Genomic DNA, 23,692 nt, shown 5'->3' with positions numbered 1-23,692 from the left:
TCTCTAAGGGACCAATTTTATCCTTCACTATCCTTTTGCTATTAATATAACTGTAGAAATCCTTTGGATTTATTTTCACCTTACTTGCCAAAGCAGCCTCATATCTTCTTTTAGCTTTTCTAATTACTTTCTTAAGATTCTTTTTACATTCTTTATATTCCTCGATTGTTGTTTCTGTAACACCATGGTCCTGGAAAACGTTGTCACATTTTTACTATATTCTGTACCAGCAAATAAAAGTGACTTGACTTGATGTATGTCTCTAAATACTGCTCTTGAGATTCATATTCTTGCAGGCATTGATAGAAATTACAATGAAACACAATAGAGGCAAACAACCAATTTGCAAAAGACAACAAACTCTGCAAACACAAAAATAATAATATTAATGAATAATTAAGAAATAAATACTGACAGCATGAATTGTAGAGTCCTTAATATGAGTCCATAGGTTGTGAAATTAGTTCAGTGTTGCGTTCAGTGAAGTTAACCCCTCCGGTGCAACAGCCTGATTGTTGAAGGGTAAGAACTGTTTCTGAACCTGGTGTTGTGGGACTTAAGGGTTCTGTGCCTTCCTCCTGATGGCAGCAGTGAGAAGAGAGCATGACCCAAATGGTGGGGGTCCTTGATGATGGATGCTGCTTTCCTGTAACGGTGCTTCTTGTAAATGTGCTCAGTAACGGGGAGGCATTTAGCTGATATGGACCGGGTTGTATCCTCTGCTTTTTGTAGGTATTTCTGTTCAAGGGCCTTGGTGTTCCCATACCAGGCTGTATACTCTCAATACATTCTTCACTGCATACCTATAGAAGTTTGTCAAAGCTTTAGATGACATCCAATCTGTGCAAACCTCTAAGTAGAGGTGCTCCAGTTGCACAAGGAGGTATTGAGGCTTAGGTTTTAGAGATTATTGATTAGTTTTGAGGGGATGATAGTGCAGTATGCAGATCTGTAATCAACAAAGAACATCCTGATGTATGTATATTCACTGTCCGGGTGATCAATTTTCAAAACCGTTCTTCTTAGAGAGGGAAAAGAATGGAGGACCATAGAATGAAACTGTCTGACTTTGTAGAGGAGATTGGCAGAGGAACAAGAATGGCATGAGGGAGTCAGTTTGTGCACGGTGAACGAATGGGAAGGATCCAGGGCCTGCTGCCCGGGTAGTAGTTGGAATAGATGCAATAGTGGTTTGTAAAAGGCTGGAGGAAAATGCAGGAGGTGACCTCGTGTTATGGCAGTTCTGAAAATGGAGATACATTTTTCGCAATTCACTGAAAAAAAATCTAGGATATGGAATAAAAATACATTCTTATGAAATTTATGTGAAAATAAAGTAACTATATAAACATACAATTTTTCCCAACTGGCATTTCTTGACTCATGCACAAGTGATGTGGTTTACATTACAGAAAATCATGATACGTATAGTTTTTTTAGAAACACAACACTTCATAAGCCAGAGTTGTCTATAGTGAGATTGCACTTGCATGGAGCCAGCGTAGATTCAATGGGACAAATTGCCTCCTTAGATGCACTAACCTTTCAGTGACTCTGTGATGAAAAGAAAGTGCTAAACATGATTGTCAAAGGAATTGGAAAAGTCAAGATTTTTTTCACAAGCTAAGCTTGTGTGATCAGAAGCAACATCTGACTAAATTAGCTTTTTAGTAACAGTCAAAGATTGTAGCCATTAAGTCAATTTGCCTAATGTACTGACCAGTTAACTTAAAGGGAAATGAATTACAGATGCTGAGGAAAGAACAAGTGAATGAGATCAGTTGTATCACTCTACCATAGAATATGTAAGGGAATGAGGAGTCCAGTAGGCTCCATGAGTCCTGTAGCATTCTATGTTTCCATAACATTGGAACTTTTGTCGTTGGTAGTCAGTGTTGCTCACATTCTCTTCAAGTTCTCCAGTTCCCTGTTGTGTGAACCAAGTGCTAAGCAGTGCCTCTCAATGCGTTGTAACTAAAAAGTTTGCTCCACAACTCCCTGCAATCAACAGTATGGTGACTCCATGCTTATTTTATAAAATACTGTGCATCAACATTTTCTGCCCATTGCACTTCAATGACACATTTAGATTTCTGCCAAATACTAAAATATTTTGACCTCCATATGTCTTTACCACTCCTGTTTTTAAAATTAGATGGTAAGTCAGGTCACTGACAGGCAGTCTGAAAACGAATTAAATCCTTGTGTTTAACAGAATATATCTCTTTTGTTGGAAAGGTACGCAGCTTAAATTGTTTTAGGAGATTAATACATGTGTAGTACATCGAATAGTATATCTATCATTAATAATCCACATATATTAAGAGTTGCTGTAAGCAATGCTATCCTAGATTTACTAGGGTTATTAACAATGTTCTTGAAACATTTCTTCATAGCTTGGCACCTTCAGGTCTCACGATGGGGAGTATTTTGTTGAACCCCTTGTTCTACCTGATGGGGAAGAATATGATGAAGAGCACAGTAAGCCTCATATTGTGTATAAACAAGATGCACTGAAGACTAAAGCAGCAAGGGAAATCACTGATATTTGTGGCAACTCAGGTATGTTTTGAGTCTACATCATGAATTATGAAGGTAGGATATATGGTGTATTAAACAACAAGAGAGAGAACTAGGAAAGTAAAGCAATTAAGTCTATTATTATTGGAAAGCAATTAGAAATGAGAAATATAATGAAGATATATTAAGATTCTGATTTTCTTCGAATAAAAATTAGTCACAAATTATGTTTAATAAGTTTTGTAACTGGAAGTCAGAGTTGGAGCTTAAGAACAATTAAGTAAAAAATAATTGCAACTTCCAAAAATTGTGTTCGTTTTCATTACTGCAATGTTTAAATGCTGCTCCAATTCTTGAATACAGATTTTATGTTTATTAACTTTTAGTTGTTTTAAAACTTGGTTGGAATGAAAAATTATTTCCTATGTTAAATCATATAGTTTTGTGAAAATATACATAATCATTTGAATTATTTAATGTTGCTTTTGTTTTTTTGTATACTTGGTTAATGTATATAGCTTGAATTAGGTCCAATATTTAAAATTAAATGATTTTACTTTATTGCAAAAAAGTTATAGTAGCATAAGATAAGATAAAAAGTTTGTGTGTGAAAGGTGATAACTTCTTTATTATTTGAGTGACTTATAGCATGAACTTAACAACAAATATATTTATAAAATTTAACATTTTTGATTGGAAACTTTTTTCAAAAGTTACTGGAAAAAACGGTGAAACACAGTAAAATTTATTGTTGATGCTCCATACTTTTTATTATCTTTGGTGAGTGCCAAAATATGCTTGCATTGATGTACGTATTTGGAAACCTGTAGACTGGTAGGAATTTATAGGGCTATTATGTTGTGTTAAATTCAAATGTTTTACAATAATTATGATGTAATTTGTGACATTGTTAGCACAACATCAGTTTTGTCATAGAGCAGACATCAATAGGGGCATGGAAGTTGTGGGAAGCTTACTATTATTCTCTTCAGAGGGCGGATCAATAACTTTTGGACCATGACCAACATCTATTAAAGTGTCATTCTACTCCCATAATGAAATGCTATCAGTGTGAGCAGATTTCAAGCAACAGAGTACGTGAGAGTAATCAAAATTTGAGCAGTTTAATTATTGCTAGTAAATTAATTAGGAGAAATGAATAAAGGTCCATGTAGAAACTTGCTAACAATAAGATTATCGACTTTTTTTGTTAATGGAGTAAATAAAAAAACAAGCTGAAAATGCAGAGGTATAGGCTAATAAACAACAAAGTGAAGGCTGGTTTAGCTCAGGGAGAAAATCACAAAACTAATGCTATGGGCGTGATTTATAGAGTTGTAGGGCATAGCAACAGGCCCTTTGGTCCACTATGTTTAAGCCAGCCATTGTGCCTATCCATACTAATCCTACTTGCCTGCATTAATTTGATATCCCACTACATCCTGCGCAATCAAGTATCTGTCCAAATGCTTCTTAAAAGTGATTACTGTTCCTGCCTCCCCATCTCCCCAGCTCAATCTAGATACCAACCTCACTTCATGTAAAAAATAAATCACCGTTTGGATCTACTTTAAATTTCCGCTTTCTGACCTTAAAGCTATGCTCTGTAGTTTTTGACACCCATACCATGGACAATTATGCCGCCGATTTTGATAGTATCTGCAAACTTGGGCACGTGGCCAAGTGGGTAAGGCACTCGACTAGCGACCTGAGGGTCGTGAGTTCGAGCTCCAGCCAAGGCAGCGTGTTGTATCCTTGAGCAAGGCACTTAACCACACAGTGCTGTGCAACGACACCGGTGCCAAGCTGCATCGGCCCTTGCCCTTCCCTTGGACAACATCGGTGGTGTGGAGAGGGGAGATTTGCAGCATGGGCAACTGCTGGTCTTCCATACAACCTTGCCCAGGCCTGCGCCCTGGAGAGTGAAGACTTTCTAGGCACAGATCCATGGTCTCGCAATACTAACGGATGCCATAATCTGCAAACTTACTAAGGTAACCAATATTCTCATACAAATCATTAATATATTTATTGAATTTCTAGAATAGCAATCTTTGCATACAGGTTTCCCCCGCCATCCGAAGGTAGAGCGTTCCTGTGAAATGATTCGTAAGCCGGAATGTCGTAAAGTGAAGAAGCAATTACCATTTATTTATATGGGAAAAATTCGTGAGCGTTCGCAGACTGAAAAATAACCTACCAAATCATGCCAAATAACACATAAAACCTAAAGTAACAGTAACATATAGTAAAAGCAGGAATAATATGATAAATACACAGCCTATATAAATTAGAAATACTTCTCTACAACAATTCCCTGCACTGTTCTCCGTAGCAAAAACCTCACGCAAGCGCTCTCGGCAGAATATCTCACGCAGGCACTCTTGGCAAAACACTCTCTCCAGTAACCTTTAAGCTATGAAGCTGCCAAATCATACCAAATAACACATAAAAATACACAGCCTACATAAAGGAGAAATAATGTATGTACAGTGTAGTATCACTTACCGTAATTGGGACAGCGCCGAGCACACTGATGATGGTGTGTTAGGCTGAGTCGTTGGAGGTTGGGGTGGTGCAGTGGCCCCCATCCTCCGGGCAGCGAACCGATACCGATCCATGAAGCATGCAGGAGTATAGCGGTAGCCGGGACGCATCCAGCACATCTTTAAGAAAAAAGCCGAAATAAACAAGCTAATTAATTAGGTGCCACCTGGCACGTAAATGTCGGCCCAGATCAGAGGCAATTGCCGATTACATAGAGCAAGTAAGATCGGCAATCGCTTCTGATCTGGGCTGACATTTACCTGCCGGGCGGCACCTAACTAATTAGCTTGTTTATTTCGGCTTTTTCCTTAAAGACGTGCTGGGTGCCTCCTGGCTACCGCTGCATTCTCCACGAATTGGTATCTGTCCGCGCCCCGGGGGTTGGGACCACTGGGCTGTCATCTCATCGTTAATCAGGGAAGGCAGGTCATCTTCTTCTATGTCTGCCTGCCTCGATGTGGAAGGTCAAGGTTCGTCGTCTGCTGTGGCTGATGTGGAAGGCTTGAAAAACGACAGTATGCTTGACTGCTAGCCTCGCACATTTTTCTATCATACAGTTCTTTGTAAACCATCTTGCAAATATGCCCTGAACCAACGTACCCTTTCAAAATTAAAGTCGTACTTTATCATTGCAGCGAAAATCTCACGCAGTCGCCTCACGTTCAGTTCCTGGATGACCTCACTTTCGGTCTGTTCGCTACTGCATTCGGTTTTGATTGTTATCCTTTCCTCTTCCAATTGCATCAGCTCTTCATCTATCAGTTCTTGGTCATGGGATGCCAAAACCTCTTCAACATCTTCTTTGTCAACTTCCACGAGCCAAGCTCACTTTGTCCTTACTTCGTTCACCACGATCGAAATGCTTAATTTAATCCCATTCCCATTCTGATGTGTCTATCCATGGCCTCCTCTACTGTAAAGATGAAGCCACACTCAGGTTGGAGGAACAACACCTTATATTCCGTCTGGGTAGCCTCCAACCTGATGGCATGAACATTGACTTCTCTAACTTCTGCTAATGCCCCACCTCTCCCTCGTACCCCATCCGTTATTTATTTATATACACACATTCTTTCTCTCTCTCCTTTTTCTCCCTCCGTCCCTCTGACTATATCCCTTGCCCATTCTCTGAGTTTTTCCCCACCCTCCCCCTTTTCCTTCTCCCTGGGCCTCCTGTCCCATGATCCTCTCATATCCCTTTTGCCAATCACCTGTCCAGCTCTTGGCTTCATCCCTCCCCCTCCTGTCTTCTCCTATCATTTTGGATATCCTCCCTCCCCCTCCCACTTTCAAATCTCTTACTAGCTCTTCCTTCAGTTAGTCCTGACGAAGGGCCTCGGCCCGAAACGTCGACTGTACCTCTTCCTAGAGATGCTGCCTGGCCTGCTGTGTTCACCAGCAACTTTGATGTGTGTTGCTTAATTATGTCTAGTTTTATGCTAAGTACAACACCCTTATGAGTTCTTTTAGAACTCATCTTGCAAACGGCTGCTCACAGGCACGTGTTTAAGCAATGCCGGCGAGAATACTGTTCCCGGGGAGGAGTGGCTGCTTGGGGCGCGCTGCCTATTATCGCGTGCTGCTTTTTTCGGAACAGTGAAAACACTTTCTGTGAGCGAAAACAGGTAACTAATGTAGGTCTTTTGTAATAGCGAGGTTTCGTAAAGCGAACATTCGAAAAGCGGGAGACACCTGTACTAAGTGAAGTTATTTGAGGAAATTCTAAATAAAAACATTTCTTGTCACCTTTTGTTCACAACCACACATACTTGTTCAATCAGCTTTATATGTCACAAGATCTTTGTAGTATAAGGAACCTTCGGCTGTAAGAAATGATTGATCTACCTAAAAACAGAAATACTCATCAAAGCATGATGCATACCACTTCATCTATGATTGAATTAAATGCAAGATAGCAAAGTGCTATTGCCCTTATTGCAAGGTAAACCAGTAAGTTTGCTAACTAATCAAATTCATCAAAAGGTATTTTCAAGAAAGATTTTTATGAAAGAAGTTTATTGTTTAAAATTTCACTATGTACGCCATCATAAAATGTAATTTTTACATAATGGTTATTGGGCAGATATAAGATTATGGAGAAATATAAGTACATATATTTTATATACTGTAGATAGATAGATATATTTCAAGTATCTTTCAATTTGCCTAATCACAATCATTGGTCAAATTTTAGTATGATTAGGATTTCTTCTACACTCCTCTACAGAAAAGTAATCAAAGAGGTTCAGATGTGGAGTTGTGGGAAATGCAGGCACTAATGTAAGAGTAGATAACACACACAAGAATTTTGGAAATGATTTCATGATTTTAAGGACATAGTTGAAGAGTTCTTCAAAAACTCAATTTAGTTATAAGCCAATTCAACGGCTAGATTTTCCCTTGTGTCCTGATAGCTAACGTGTAATTTAGTACTTGGGAAATTACTTAACCTGGATACTATAGAACATTAACATGATCACCTCTGATCTGTGCTGGACTAATCTAGCAACGTAGCTCAGTGCTTTACTAATATTGTTTAGAATCCCGCAGAATATCAAACTACATTCCACTCCCTGTTTTCTAATGATTCTTTATCCCTCCATAGAGTTCTGCCTAGGACAGTCACCAGCTCTTTTTCATGTGATAATCTTTCATGCTGCCTTTAGACTTTGGAAGACTAGGTGTAAAATCACAGGGTACCTGACATGTACCTTGGCTATGTTTTCCAATATAATTTTTCTCAACTGCATCTTCTTCCATTCTCTATTTTCTAGAATATGTTCATAAATTTCACCATTAGTTTTGTTTTTAAAGAAAAAAAGAGATAAATACATTATTGCTAAAAACTATATTTGTAGTTATCCAAGTTTAGTGCCATTTTCAAAATCAACTTTTGGTGCCGACCTTTTCTGAATAAAGATAGCAATCAACCTTGTACAAATTTAATCCTTAATTTGATAGGAAATGCTGGCATAGCTTGCATCATTTAATGTATTAAACCTGAGTCTGTCAAAGACTTCAAATGATTTAGTAACGGTGCATCATATGAAGGGAATCCTAGCACCTTACTCAGAGAACATGCTCGGAGTAATGCCACGGTTTACCTGATGCCAGTCTTCTGGATTTCTCCTTCAATTCAGATTGCTAGTTTCATTTTTCACTTTCAATAGACTTATCAATAGCTTTTTGGAATGTATCTCTGATGTTTTGCATTCCATTGATTTGTTAATATCTGTAATGCTGCTTTTGTTTATTCCATGATATCAGTTAGGATACTTGAGAAAAGAGAAGTTTTTCCAACCTCCCCCCCATAATGTGAGTGGAAGCTGAGCACGGAACATTGGAAAGCTAGTGTAAATTACAGTTTATATTATATCTTCTGCTTTACTGCTAAAATTCTGATTTTTCATTTGATTGATTAACCATGCTTAGTATTCATTTAACTTCATCAGTTAAACTTTACTATCTAATCAATGACAAATAGCTAAACTTTGCAGTCTAAAATTTGTCGTTTATGTGTTTTGATACATCTCGACTTAGCAAGCAGTGTATTCTATATTGACAACAATATCTGTGTCCTATTTTTACCTTTGACTATGAATAGTAAAGATAATCTACCACTGAAAAAAGCATATTCAACCAGAACACACTGATGGCTAGCTGATATTTGAGCAGAGAACCAACTGATAGTTGTAGAACATGTGACAGTGATGTATGACTTCTGCATCCACATGCTGTACCACAACTGGAAGTTAAATGGATGCAGACTTGGCTCCTTGTCTTTTCTTGGACTCACCATTGAGTTCTGTGGCATTTTGGAAGTTGAGGAACCAGATACTGGCCAATCTTTAATTAGCTTTTGCTGACACACGTTAATGTAATACGTTAAATGTCGTTTTTTGGATTTTGATTATTTCATTGCAGAAATAAGTTTCATTGGAAGCAAAAACTGGGATTATGATTTTTTGTGAGTTATTGTGAAATTGAATAATTAGAAAATGGAATTCTAAATTTTCAGTCATTTTCAGTATAATAGTTAATTCTCATTATATTATTGATTATTTTCTTTATCATCTGAATCAATCAAGAATTACCAAGTTAACATTTATGACAATAAGAATATGCAAAAACATCCTGTCCATTTGCTTTGATTTTTGACAGATCTTGTTCATTGATTTGAAAATAACATTGAGCAGCAATTCCACTTTGCCTATGGGGATGGTGAATGGGGTGGGGGGGGGGAAGCACTTTATAAATTAGGAGCATTTTTGGGTACAGTTTCTACTGTAATCATTGATTGCATTCAAAACAAAGACTCTATTCCATAAATGTTGCTTTATCAAAACATGATTTGGCATAATGCAAGTGAATGGTTATTGGCCCCTCTCACTAAATGCTAAGAATTTGAATACAGTCATTCCCAGAATGGATTTATTTATGCAGCTGTGAATCTGTGTTTCCTTAGCTGTAGAGGATAAAGGAAGCACTATTTACTTTCCAGGGATCAATACAAAAAGAACACAATCTTTCCAGTTTCTGTCAGGATTTTATTACAATAGTCTTTCATTGGGGAGCTGCATCTTCCCATTCCAGAACATTGTGCTATCTGACTTCCAGTGAGCAACAACAAACTGCAGAGGTGTTTTTTTTATTCAATCACTATTATCAATATTGATTGTCCATTCTCGATATTCCTAAGAAGGTAGAAAGCAGTTGTTTTTACTGGCAAGTAAGAGCTATTTTCGGGCAGTGGGGCTCGTCAGCCTTGGACGGCAGGCCACCTAGGAGAAGGAAAACTCTGATTTTAAACCTCTGCTGCTTTGCGGCCATACCCACCCATGGGAAAGGTTTTGGGAGTAAACCCCGAGATAGAAATCTGGAGCCGGGGTTCCCTAAGGCAGTTTGATGTTGTTTACAACTTCACTCTGGCAACCTCTGCAACGACACTGGTGCCAGGCTGTATTAGCGCTTGGCCTACATCAGTGACTTGGAGAGCAGGAACCCGCTGCATGGACAACAGCCGGTTCTTCAAATCTTCCCACCCAGGCTTGTGCCCTGGAGAGGACGCAGTCCACCAGAGGCACAACCCCATAATCCCCTTGGATCAACGGCAGCCAACTAGTATTACATCTGTTACTGAGGTGAGTTGATAGTGAACAGGATTGTTGTGGGTTGGAAATCTGAAGATCAGGAAAAAGCTGCAAATATCATTCCATTATTGATTCAATTAGTTGTTCTGCAACCTTGTAGTTTTGTGAGAAACATTAATCTGAAAATTAAAATGTCAGCCTGCAATACAGTACCACAGTGAAGAGAAAGGAATTAATGCCATTTATTCATCATTTATTGAACATCTTTTCAGCCAGCAATCTATGAGGTTTAGGATTTTAACAATTTATATCATGATCAGAATGTAAAAATGTTACAAAACCATCTGTATAATACCATTTTATATCCTTTAAAACTCTTTGGCGAATTTTTCCATTAGATACCCGTGCTTCCTTGAGAATGGAACTTCCCAGCTGTATGGCCTTTATGCGAAAACTCTGGAAGTTGTTCAGTGTGCATCGGCTCCAACAATTACAATAACTGCTTAGTGATTGACAAGTTGGCTGGTCACTCTGTGCACACCAAACCTGTTCTTCTTGAGTCTCGTCTCCTTTTTTTAAAATTTGTTCTTTTCTAGTCCAGTGCAAACCCTTGAAAGGGAAACAATAATGGCGACAGAGAATAAGGTGTATTTTTTATGTTAGGAAATTGCTGCTTTGATTACTTATCCGCAGGGTGTCCCAGCGGAAGTGTTACATATGGTACCATGGAGGCTTGTGTTTGGACACCTGTTCTTTCTTATCTACATAACTGGCTTGTGTGTAGAGAACAATAGTAAACTTGTTAAATGATCAATCAAAGTTAAACAGAAAGTAAAGGGATGGAAGATGTTTTTTTGTGGAATATTTTAGCTATGCAATTCTCACAAGAATAGACTATTGCAATCTGGGTGCAAAATTGAGTCTGTGAGGTAAAAATTGGAAGTATTGAGAAGTAAAATATTACTGTTTGAAACATCCATAGGAAGTGATATGGTATTTACCTTTTTTGATTGCTCTGCTTTTTGCTTATCTCTCAATAATTTGTTAACTACTCAGGATTTGGATTTTAGTCAGAATCCAGCTTCAACACAGCAGTGGAGGAGGGCTTGCCATTATAAAATTGGTTAGAATGGACTAACAGGTTTCTGCAGACATTAACTGCTGGGCTCCTTCCTACAAGCAGTCTGATTCACATGCTGGAATAACTTTCATCTGGGATGCTCACATCAGGAGGTCAAAACCCAAAGCATAAGGTGAATAGAAGCACTGTCAGCCAGCTCCTGTCCTATCTGCTGTTCACACTCTGGCCTCATTAGAGACCATGGAACCTACATCTCTGGAGTAGAGAGACTCATCATCCTTAATCCTAAGAGACTTCCAATTTATCTTGATTTCTTTCACTTTACCAATGTTTTATGATCAATTTGGGATCCATTAAAAAAAAGGCAATCTAACCTGTTGACTCATGCAGTTTAGAAATATTTATTCTCATTGATTTAGGGTTCTGTAAGCTTTACTTTTAATTCAGAGAATAATTTGTACTCCAAGTACTCCTGGTATTTTAAACCTATTTCATAACATCATTTTTTCATTTAGTTCTGGAGAGAACACATCCTAATGCATTCCAGCCTAATGTATGCGCAAGAAATTCAATCACCACAGGAATAATTTGGACATGTAGATATATATATAGATAATTTATCTTTCTTAAAGTGTGCATTTTAATTAAAAATTCTTACAGTGTTTACTTTTCCTAATATTTCTGTGTTGTCCCACAACAGTCAATGTCTATAATTTCCGCATGGACATTTATTTATTTAACAAATGCGCTTGGTGACATTTAGTCCAGATTCAAGATTCAAGACTGTTTATTTCTTTAGTACGCGAGTGTAAAGGAGAATAAAATGTTTGTTACTCTGGATCTGATGCAGCATAAAAAAACAATAAAAAACACAATAAATATACAAGTACTCATATAAAACACTATGTACAATTCCTGTTCATGTTCAGGAAATGTTTCATTCCTATTACTTCAGGTGAGGTAATTGTCACTTGAAAGCTGGCAATTAGGTAATAGAACACTGCTTTGAAAATCAAGATACGTGTCAGCATGCGTTGAGAATAAAAGATTAGAGAGCCCTGGTCTTCTGCCTGCTCTAAGATTAGAGAGTTGCTGCCTTCTTTCAATGGTAAGTGTCAGGGACAGTGGAAGAGATTATCTGCTTGTATTATCCCTTATGTGTTCATGTGAAGACCAGGTCACTGGGAAAGCATTGTAAGGATGAGTTGATGCACCACATAAACTTAACATGATTTTAGGTAAATACCATTACTCTTGAAATAATAAAACCATCTATTTGGTCAATGCAGGGAGATAAATGACCACAAAAATTGCTAGAATACTTGACAGGAGTTAGATGAAAAGAAGCACGAGTTATACAGCAATTTTAACATGAATTATTTTCTCTGAATCATGTTTGGAGGGTATTTTTTACTTTGTTCTGTCCATGTCAACTTCTTTGATATAATTAACTTTTTTGTCCGCCGTGCATTCAAAGCATTACACTTCTCAGCCCTCACACATTCTCAGTTACCAATTCAAGTAATGAAGAATGACAAGGGAAAGCAACAATCACTCCAAACTCAGCATTATCATAAAGCAATTTCGATAAATAATTTGTGGAACTGGAAATTGTTCTGCATATTTTTTTCAAATTCTGTTAATATGGCACTGCCTAGGACTTAATGCCTTTTTTGTCCAGAGCCAGGAGGAATTCCTCCTTCGAAGATTCAAAGTACATTTATTGTTAAAGAATGTATGCAGTATACAGCTCTAAGATTTGTATTCCTGTAGACATCCCTGAAACAAAGAAAGACCATGGAACCTGTTCAAAGAAAACATCAAACACCCAACGTGCAAAAAAAGAACAAATTGCACAAATGGCAAAGAATTGAGTGAACAAAGCACAGAATATTAAAGATCAGACTGCAGAGCCCTTGAAGCAGTTCAGTTCAGTTCAATTTAGTGCTTTGTCTGTCACGGTCCGGTCCGTTGACTCCTCATTTCAGTTAATTTCCTTTTTCCCCGTGTTCCACTGGGCTGTTTGATTAGGGCACCTGATCCTCATTCAAACCGGCAGCATAAAAACTCTGGCTTACATCTACTCGCTGCTGGTTCGTCACCGTAGCCAGAGTGGCTATGCTCGTCTCAGAGCCACCGAGAATCGTGAACTCTAAGTTGCTTCGGTGCCTGTAGCCGCTTAGTGAATTCAGTCGTTTTCGTGTCCAGCTGAGTTGCTGGCCACTTTGCCGCTACTCCGAGTCAAGATGCAAATTCTGTCATTTTCGTGTCCAGCTGAGATTTGCTGACCAATTGTCACCACTCCGAGTCAAGATACAAATGGACTGTCATTGTTTGGTTTTTGTCGTCTCGTTTCCAGCTGAGTAGGTCCGGCAGTTTGCCGCTACTCCGAGTTGGGAATTCTGTCTTTTCGTGTCCAGCTAAGGGATTGCCGGCCATTTGCCACTTCATGAGCTACTCCGTGTCAAGATTCGTATTGTCTGTCCAAGTCCAAGTCCACGCTCCGGGTCCAAGTCCAAGTCCAAGTCCACGCTCCGGGTCCAAGTCCGAGTCCAAGTCCACGCTCCGGGTCCAAGTCCGAGTCCAAGTCCAGGCTCCGGGTCCAAGTCCAGGCTCCAGGTCCAAGTCCAAGTCCAGGCTAAGAGTCCATATCCAAGTCCAGGCTTCGGGTCTGGGTCCAAGTCCATGCTCCAGGCCCAAATCCAGGTCAAAGTCCACACTCCCGGTCCAAGTCCAAGTCCAGGCTCTGTGTCCAAATCCAAGTCCAGGCTCCAGGTCCAAGTCCAAGTCCAGGCTCCAAGTCTGAGTCCAAGTCCAAGTCCTGGCTCCGGGTCCGAGTCCAAGTCCAGCCTCCGTGTCTGAGTCCAAGTCCGAGTCCAAGTCCAAGTCCAAGTCCAGGCTCCGTGTCCGAGCTTCTCCTGTTTGTTGTCCCGCATCTTCATCCGTGTAAGCGTTCTATGCTCGCTCCCTGGCTTTCCTGGCAACTATTAATAAACACACTTCTGTTAATGCTACTTACATGTCTGTGTCCTGCTCTTGGATCCGCTCCCTACGTCCCATTGCAACACTGTCATTGGTTGAGTGCTCTTGGATCCGCTCCCTACGCCCCATTGCAACACTGTCATTGGTTGAGTGCTCTTGGATCCGCTCCCTACGCCCCATTGCAACACTGTCATTGGTTGAATGCTCTTGGATCTGCTCCCTATGCCCCATTGCAACACTGTCATTGGTTGAGTGCTCTTGGATCTGCGCCCTACGCCCCATTGCAACACTGTCATTCGTTGTCCTGCTCTTGGATCCGCTCCCTACGCTCCATTGCAACACTGTCATTGGTTGAATGGGGGCCATAGAGCCAGTCCACTTCAAGGGCCCCAACCAAAATTGTGCAAAATAGCAAATAAAAAAGAGAAACCAGAAACACATATAGCACAAAGTGCAGAGTTCTCTAAAAATGAGACCAATCCACAAGCTGTGCCGATTGAGCCAGGACTCCTGAACCTTCCTCTGGCAGCCTTGAGCAACAGGGAGAGGAAAACCAGTCGAGTGCAAGCAGATGATACTGAACACCCGCTCACTTTCCACTCGTGACCTTGTTGATGTAAATCTTGCTCAACACGTAAATCAGTGAGATCACCCTAGTAATGGAGCCGATCATAGGTTTGTGCTCCACCATTGAGACACTCACTCCATTCGCAACCTTATTCTGAACCATGCTGAATTCACTTGGACACAGCAAAAGTGCCAGATCGCTCAGTCGGCCCAAAAACACATTATTAAAATGTAAGCTACAGACTCCAATCACACAGATTAGTAGTAGGAGTATACCTAAAAGAAGAAGAAGTAGCTTTGTGAACTGTCTACAGGACATCGGCATTAGTCACAGTGGTCGCTGGCACCATCTTGACCCAAAGCTCCTTCCACTAGGACTTGTGGCAATTTCCACTCTGTTCAGCATAGTTATGCACATCAGCTGCACACGATGTAAACCTGCCTGTTCAACCTTTTGCCACTGTAGAAGCCGTTAAAATGATAGTTCTCAAAGACATATATGGAACTAATTCAGCAGACACTTTCAGAGTAGTGGAATTTCCACACCCTGATTCTCCAATAAATGACTCCAATGGCAGACAGAGAGGTGGGATAAGGATCAGAAGCAGAGATGCTCATGAAAGATATTAGAATTCTTCAACAATGCAAAGTAAGTTAATTTGCTGCATCACAGAGGAATCCATCATTCTTCATGGCCAGCTCCATAATAGTACTTCAGGTTAAGGAAATTTATTAGCATTCCAACAGACTATCTGCCATTAAGACCTGGTTTCTTGATCGAAGTCTGCACTGTTTTCTAGTTATTCACACACACCACATTATTGAAGCAAGAACAGCAAAATTCCTTATGTGTTTATTGTTTATGCTGTTGTGTCCCTAACTGCCTATTACATACAGATGCAGATGATTCAATTTCCCTGTGTAAGGTGTGCCCTCTGAAATGTTCTGATGCCTTTATTGATTTTTATATTTGCATTCAATCACATTGCACCCCAAATGCAGGCACTTCACACTCGAATTTTCTAGCTTATGGATTTTTAAACATATTTTGAAAACGTTTTATTTCATATTTTTATTATTTAAGGCATCCGTTAGTCTTGCGAGACCATGGATCTGCACCTGGAAAGTCTTCACTCTCCAGGGTGCAGGCCTGGGCAAGGTTGTATGGAAGACCAGCAGTTGCCCATGCTGCAAGTCTCCCCTCTCCACGACACGAATGTTGTCCAAGGGAAGGGCATTAGGACCCAAACAGCTTGGCACCGGTGTCGTCGCAGAGCAACGTGTGATTAAGTGCCTTGCTCAAGGACACAACACGCTGCCTCGGCTGCGGCTCAAACTCACGACCTTCAGGTCGCTAGTCCAATGCCTTAACCACTTGGCCACGTGCTCACACTATTCATATACGTCAGTGTATATTGTAAGGTGCAACATTAATAAGAAATTTGTAAAAAGAGTTCTGGGGGAAACATAAACTTTCTGTTCAATATTATTAATGTCTATCTACAACTGAGAAATGAACTAAAATACATAAATCATAGACACTTTACAACTGAGTCCTGGGAGCTGTATTTCTCTCAATTCCTGTAGAATTAGTGTATTCAATATGTAAATAGCAGAATTCATATATGTGAAATATAAATGTTAGTGGAGTGGTGCAGCACAGCTCAGCGGGCCTTTTCCATGCTGTATCGCCAAATATGATAAAATAAATAAATAAAACCCAGCAGCATTGTTTGTCTTCATGCAACACACATAAAAGTTGCTGGTGAACGCAGCAGGCCAGGCAGCATCTCTAGGAAGAGGTGCAGTCGACGTTTCAGGCCGAGACCCTTCGTCGTTATGTGTGTTGCTTGAATTTCCAGCATCTGCAGAATTCCTGTTGTTTTTGTTTGTCCTCATTGTTGCTTGTGGGAATCTGCAGTTCTTCTAGTGTAACTAAATTAAAAATAATAAATTGTTCATGATTTTTTTGCTTAAAGTATCCAAAATAAATGCATGCTGCTTTTCAAAGTTCAAAGTAAATTTATTATCAAAGTATGTTTATGTCACCATTTGCTACTCTGAGGTTCATGATCTTGCAGGAAATCAGAGTAGAACAAAGAATTACTGCACAATAGAATCAGTGGAAAACTGCACATAAAGACTGACAACTAATGTACAAAAGGACAAATTGTGCAAATACAAAAACAAACAAATAATATAATAGCTAAATAATTAAATAAGTAATACAGAGAACATGAATTGTGGGGTCCTTGAAAGTGAATCCATAGTCAGTGTTGAGTGATCAGTGCAGTGTTGTGGTAAGTGAAGTTATCCATGCTGGTTCAGGAGCCTGATGGTTGAAGTGTAGTAACTGTTTCTGGCTCTGGTGGTGTGGGATCTACGGCTCCTGTGCCACCTTCCCGATGGAGGCAGTGAGAAGAGAGTGTAGCCCCGATGTTGGGGGTGTTTAATGATGAATTCTTTCAAACCCGTAACTGAAAACTCTGAGTTAAGGGTGAACATGTGGGTGCAAGTTTATCACTTTATCAAGGAAAGTTTAATGGCAGGTGCTTTTGGGACAAAATGCTGAACTCAAGCATTGCAGGCGGAGTCAGGTGAACTGCACAGCCTCTTCATTCTCAAAGGAAATTTAATTGCATGTTTGGGTGCAATTAGCAAACCAACTTTTGTGATAAAATCCACTGTAAGTTATAACTTTTGTATTTCATTTGGACATAGAAGGAGTCTATTCAGCCCATAAAATCCGTGCTAGCTCCTGGAGCAATCCCATTCCCTTGTGTGTTTTCCTGTAACCTATTCTTTCCCACATGTCTATCAATTCTGTTATGAGCTCTTATCTTCCACCTACTGTACACCAGGAGTAATTATTGTAGCTAATGAAACTACCAATGAGCAACTCTTTAGGATACAGGAGGGAACCAGAGCACTCGGAAGAAACACACACAGTCACAGACAGAGCCGGCAAACTCCATCCAGAAAGCACTGTCAGGATTGAACCCAAGTCACTAGAGCTGTGAGCCAGCAGCATTACCCACATCACCAGAGTGGCCTATTATTGGAATATATCTGGAGAGTGTATATGTGATCAATTTCTGTTAAGAAGATATTTCTTGTTAGAATGCAGCAACACAAACAGCCGTAGCTTATGTATAAATGCAGAGCAAAGTGGAATGAAGAGTTTGGATGGAGATTTAGTGCTGAGATGAAGACCAACCATGAAAACCCTGCTGAGCCCCAGTAGTTCTATCATGTGCCTTCAAGGGATCCATGGGCACCCTTTTGGAATTCAGTGTAGTTTTGCACTTGTAGCTTCAAAACATCAAACAAAAAACACGGCAATAGGAAATGCAACAACTCATAATGATATCAAAGGAGAAGCATACAAATAGATAAAAATCAATGCAAGAGAAAAGGAAAAAATAATTGACTGCAGATCCAAGAAATAAGGAAACAAAAACAGAAAACTTACAATTCCCATTCAGGGTAGCCTGTGAGTAGAGAAGGTGTTACTATTCCAGGATAATGAACTCAAAAAGCTTAGAAGACAAATGCCTTAAACTGCAGAGAAAAGTGAAGGGTGGATGAGATAAAGGAAAAGCTTATGGCATTTGGAAATGATCAGAGCCCAACAAGTTGTGGTTGCAGCTGAGAGGGATGGATGAAGACTCGTTGATGGCAGCTGATCTGTCAGGAAGAGATATAAAGAGAAGGACGTGGACTATGGTGATAAAGGAAAGCGCTTGAGCTATGTGATACAGAACACTTCAGTTACAGTAAATGGGAAAGTTGCAGTACCCTGAACTCCTAGTTCTTATAAACGGTATTCTCCATTTCACTCTCATTTGGCCTTTACTTATGGCCTTTTACTCTGTTCCAGTGAAGTCGATGTCAACCTATGGAACAGCTCCTAGTCTTCCAGCTAGATATGTTACAACCCTCAGGAATCAGAACTGAATGCAAGAACTACAGATAATCAACCTTTCAAATTTTTATTGTTAGCCATACCTGATGAAAGATCCTCAACATTAACTGAAATTATTTTCTCCGTACGCATGAAGTTTGAATAACCTTTTTTTCCAGCATCCTCTTTTATTTCAGATTTCCAATACCTCAAAAGTTCCAGCATTGTTGTGTTTTCTTTCTCCTCTGTCCTCACTAATTTTCTCCTAATTTACATCTGTTCCAGACAAATCAACAGCTATTAACAAACCTTCACCACCCTCTCAACTGGTACCAGTACCATCTATGTTACTCAGTCTATACCTGATCAGTCAGTCCCTTTGTGTTCTCCATCCCTTTTCTTCATTGCAGCCTAAAATAAGCTAGTTTTATAACATTTAGAATTCTGAAGAAAGGTTATCAATCTGAAATACTGTCTCTGTTTCCCTCTACACATACACTGTCTTAGCATTTCCACAGGTTTTTTAATTACTTAAGACAAATGTGAAAATTTGTTTCTTCAAACTAACTCAGAAACTAGAGGTAAAATAAAACAGGAAAATTCTTGAGGAAAATGTATGCCAGTTACTATAACAATTACTAAAATAAGACGAAATTTTATTTTAGGCTGTTATGCTGTTGGCAGAAATGCGATCAGATATAAATATCACACTGAAGTCCATTGAAGTGTTGTGGGCAGAACCCTGAAGGAAACACTGTTTTTGTTAACAATTGCTTCATATTTTTGTTTTTGACTTGAAGTAATTGATTGAGATGACATGGTTTGTATTTCACATAGGTGCCAGACCAATGTACAAAGTAGTTCATAATTCTGGTAATATTTAAAATATATCAAATATCATACTGGTGTCCAAGAAGAGCAGAATGAGATGCCTCAATGACTTTCACCTAGGAGCACCCACATCTAATGTAATGAATGTTTTGAGAGGTCGGTCATGGCTGAGCAAGGACCTGGACCTGCTGCAGTTTGCTTACTGCCACAATCAGTCTACAGTGGATACAATCTCATTGGCTCATCACTTGGCCTTGAACCACCTGGGCAATAACAATACACAAACCAGGGCCAGGCTGCTATTTATTGATTACAGCTCAGCATTCAATACCATCATGCTCTTGTTAATAATCAACAAGCTTTAAAACTGGGCCTCTGTAGCGCCCTCTGCAACTGGATCCTCAATGATGTGTGTTTAACCCACCGCTCCACTCTCTACACACTCATGACTGTGTGGCTAGGTACAGCTCAAACACCATCTAGAAATTCACCTATAATGCCACAGCAACAACCTTCCATTCAACATCCATAAGACCAAAGAATTATTGTAGAATTTAGGAAAGGATGTCAGGGGAACATATACCCATCCTCATTGAGGGGTCAACAGTGGAAGGGGTAAGCAATTTCATGTTCTTAGATGTCAACATCATTGAAGATCTATTCTGGGCCCAAGCTATTGATGCAATTATGAAGAAGGCACGCCACCGGCTATATTTCATTAGGATTTGAGGAGATATCATATGTCACCAAAGACTAGATTTTTACAGATGTACTGGAGAGAGAATTCTGACTGGCAGCATCACTGTCTGGTATGGAGGGGCCAATGCACAGGATCGGATAAAGCTGCAGAGGGATGCAAACTCAGCCAGCTTTATCATGAGTACTAACCGCCCCACCATCAAGGATATATTCAAAAGGCAATGCTTCAAAAAGGCAGCAGCTGATGTTTCAGGCTTATTACATGAACAAGTGGAACTGAGTTTTCAAAATCTTAAAGTATTAGAGCTTACCTAATATATACTGAAAGATTATGATTTATTTTAATTCCAGGAATTTGTGCACACCACTGAACCAATGTGTATATTATTTGTTTCAACACACACAAAATGCTGGAGGAACTCAACAATGGAGGGAAATGAGCAGTTGACGTTTCAGGTCAAGGCCTGTTTCTTGATTTGACTGACCTGATTTCTGATTGCATTGAGTTCTGGTGAAGGGTCTCAGTCTGAAATACTGACTGGTTATTCCCTCCATGGATGCTGCTTGAATTGCTGAGCTCCTAAAGGATTTTGTGCGTGTTGTTCAAAATTTCCAGTATTTGCAGAATCTCTTGTGTCTCTATTATTTGTTTCAGTTCTACTCTCACATCTTGAACAACTCTGTGTTCAATATCTAAAATAGAAACAGAAAATGCTGGAAATACTGAGTAGGTCAGGTGTCTGTGGAAAGTGAAGGGCTGTTATTGTTTCAGGTTGATGACCTCCATCAGAACCCATATCTACTCAGTGCACATAGAAGTTTAATATTTGGAATAAGTTTATGAAAATAAGTTTAAAATGCTTTATTCTGAAGATCTTTTTTCTTTTGGATCGAAGGTCATAAAAGTAGCCAAAATAAAACCAAGTGGAATAAAGGACTATCCAGCAATACTTTGTCTGATCTGGAAAGCCTCAGAAATAGCATTGCGATGCACAATTTAGCTGGCATGGATAACAAAACTACTGGAACAGGAAGACACAAACGAACAAAACGATTTTTGTCATATCCCCGATATGTTGAAGTAATGGTTGTTGCCGATAGCAGAATGGTTGAACATCATGGAGCAAACTTACAACATTACGTTCTCACTTTAATGTCCATTGTAAGTACCATTATGATTATATTGTACAGATGCACATTTTAACATGTCCGTAGTCTGTCTCAATGAAAGCCAGTTAAATAAGCAGGCCTCCAATGCATTAATTAGTAAGATAGCAGCATTTTATTCTATATCCTTGCTCTGCAGATTTAGTATGCCAACTCAAATAATTTTGTCTGATTTGAGTTTAAGATATTTTTAAAAAATGAATACTTTTGAAATTTTCAGAATTAATTTTATGAAATAAATAAATCAGTATTGTTGGATGAATGGCTTTTTAGGTTATAAATGTTCATCTAACCTAGCAAAAGTACAAAAAAAAAACGAAAACAGCAATATGTTACAAACATTCAACAGTTCTCTATGTACAGTAACTGGAAAATTAGTTTAATCTTTTAAATCTACACTCACTAGATTTTTTAATTTTTATTTTAGTACTATAACATGTTACTAACATTTTGACTTTTATCTATTACAGGTGGCCACTATCTATAAAGACCCAAGTATAGGAAACCTTATAAATATTGTAGTTGTGAAATTAGTTATTATAAATAGTGAACAGGTAATTTTTCAGTTAGGTATGTTTTTTCATTTAAAGTGGAATTAAAATACTGCAAATAATAACCTAGTTCTTGATACTTGTTTTCGTATAATCCTCAGGATGGTCCATTTATATCATTCAATGCTCAAACAACATTAAAAAACTTCTGTATATGGCAACAAAAACAGAATAATGCAGATGAAAATCACCATTCTCATCATGATACAGCAGTGCTTATCACAAGGTAAGTTAAAATATTGTTGCATTGCCCAGCAGATGTTACAGCCCTCAGGAATCAGCACTGAATGTAACAACTTCAGATAATCAGCCTTTAAAATTCTTATCATTGGCCATATCTGATGAAAGATCCTCAACATTAACTGAAATTATTTTCTCCGTACTCAGGAAGTTTGAATAGCTTTCTCCCCCCACCCCCAGCATCCTCTTTTATTTCAGATTTCCAATACTTCAACAGTTCTAGCATTTCTGTTTTCTCTCTCCTCTGTCCTCACTAATTTTCTCCTAATTTACATCTGTTCCAGACAAATCAACAGCTATTAAGAAACTTTCACCACCCTCTCAACTGGTACAAGTACCATCTATGTTACTCAGTCTATACCTGATCAGTCAGTCCCTTTGCAGAATCTCTTTTAGCAGGTATTTTGCAATTCTACTGACTTCAGTTACCGTTAGAATTATGGCATTCATTGAATGATCTTGCAGAAGTCACACGGAATAAGTAGACAGTGGAATCATCACACTAATTCTGTTTACCATTCAGTTCCTTTTCTATTAACGTGATTCCCTAAGTTTCTTTTATGCTTTCTTTTTTATTCCAATTTAAAAGTAATTCTCTCTTGAATTCCTTCCCAAAACTTAACTATTCTATTGACATCACATATTCATTCTACAAAACGTTTCTGCTCATTTTCAATAATTATAATTTTAATTAAAAATGTATTTTTTAAACAAAATCCAAAACAATTTCTCATTTCAGAGTCAGTACTATTGTTATCTCCAAACAGCTGATGTAACTTCCCATATGTGTACAATTGTAGGTTTGCAGTTTTAAAGTTTTTAGAACAAGTCAGAATCAGAAACAGATTTATCATTGCTGACATATTTTGTGAAATTGGTTCTTTTGCAACAGCAGTACAGTACAAAAATAAAATATACGATAAATAACAACAAGAAAAATAATTAAATAAACAAATCAATTAAACAAATAAGTAGTGCAAAATTAGAGCAAAACTAGTGAGTAGTGTTCACGGGCATTCAGAAATCTGATAGCAGAGGGGAAACTGTTCCTAAAACATGAAGCGTGTGTCTTCAGGCTTCTGATGGTTGTAATGAGAAATGATTGCTGAACAATGAGTAACTCTTCGTGGAAAGAGTTAACATGGGACTAGAAAGAAATTAGTCTGTTTAACTTTTCTTCAGGTCCATTCAAATTACCTTTGGTAAACAAATCATTTTCCACTTCTTTTCCACTTCACTCAAAATCATTATAACTTTACATGAAATTTATAAGGTATCATGCATAAATAGAAGAAAATCCTCTTCAACTTTTGAGCTTTGAATCAAATGTGTGTTTTCCTTTAGGCAAGACATTTGCAGAGCTCGCGATAAATGTGACACATTGGGTAAGTCTAGGCTTTATTATGCTCTTGGTATAAACAATATTTGCTTCCTTTCGTTATCCTGATCTGATCTAGTAAATAGTTTATTACATGAGTTCCGTGCCTCTATCTTTGTGTCAAGTTTAGAGTAT

The 23,692-nt window shown here is 38.7% G+C and overlaps 1 protein-coding gene across 2 annotated transcripts in view; it reads left to right on the top strand.

Moving 5' to 3' along the window:
* Positions 1 to 23,692, top strand: part of adamts9 (ADAM metallopeptidase with thrombospondin type 1 motif, 9) — a 267,099-nt gene that overhangs the window by 20,323 nt on the left and 223,084 nt on the right. For both annotated transcript variants that reach the window (XM_072280518.1, XM_072280519.1), the window contains exons 3-7: positions 2,397 to 2,562; positions 21,118 to 21,383; positions 21,859 to 21,942; positions 22,041 to 22,165; positions 23,524 to 23,564. In XM_072280518.1, the coding sequence (XP_072136619.1) occupies positions 2,397 to 2,562; positions 21,118 to 21,383; positions 21,859 to 21,942; positions 22,041 to 22,165; positions 23,524 to 23,564 (682 nt within the window). The remainder of the gene's footprint in view (positions 1 to 2,396; positions 2,563 to 21,117; positions 21,384 to 21,858; positions 21,943 to 22,040; positions 22,166 to 23,523; positions 23,565 to 23,692) is intronic.

Source organism: Mobula birostris, chromosome 16 (genome assembly GCF_030028105.1).
Source record: "Mobula birostris isolate sMobBir1 chromosome 16, sMobBir1.hap1, whole genome shotgun sequence".
Classification (NCBI taxonomy): Eukaryota; Metazoa; Chordata; class Chondrichthyes; order Myliobatiformes; family Myliobatidae; genus Mobula; species Mobula birostris.
The sequence above is the reverse complement of the archived record's forward strand: the minus strand, read 5'-3'. Positions and strand labels throughout refer to the sequence as shown.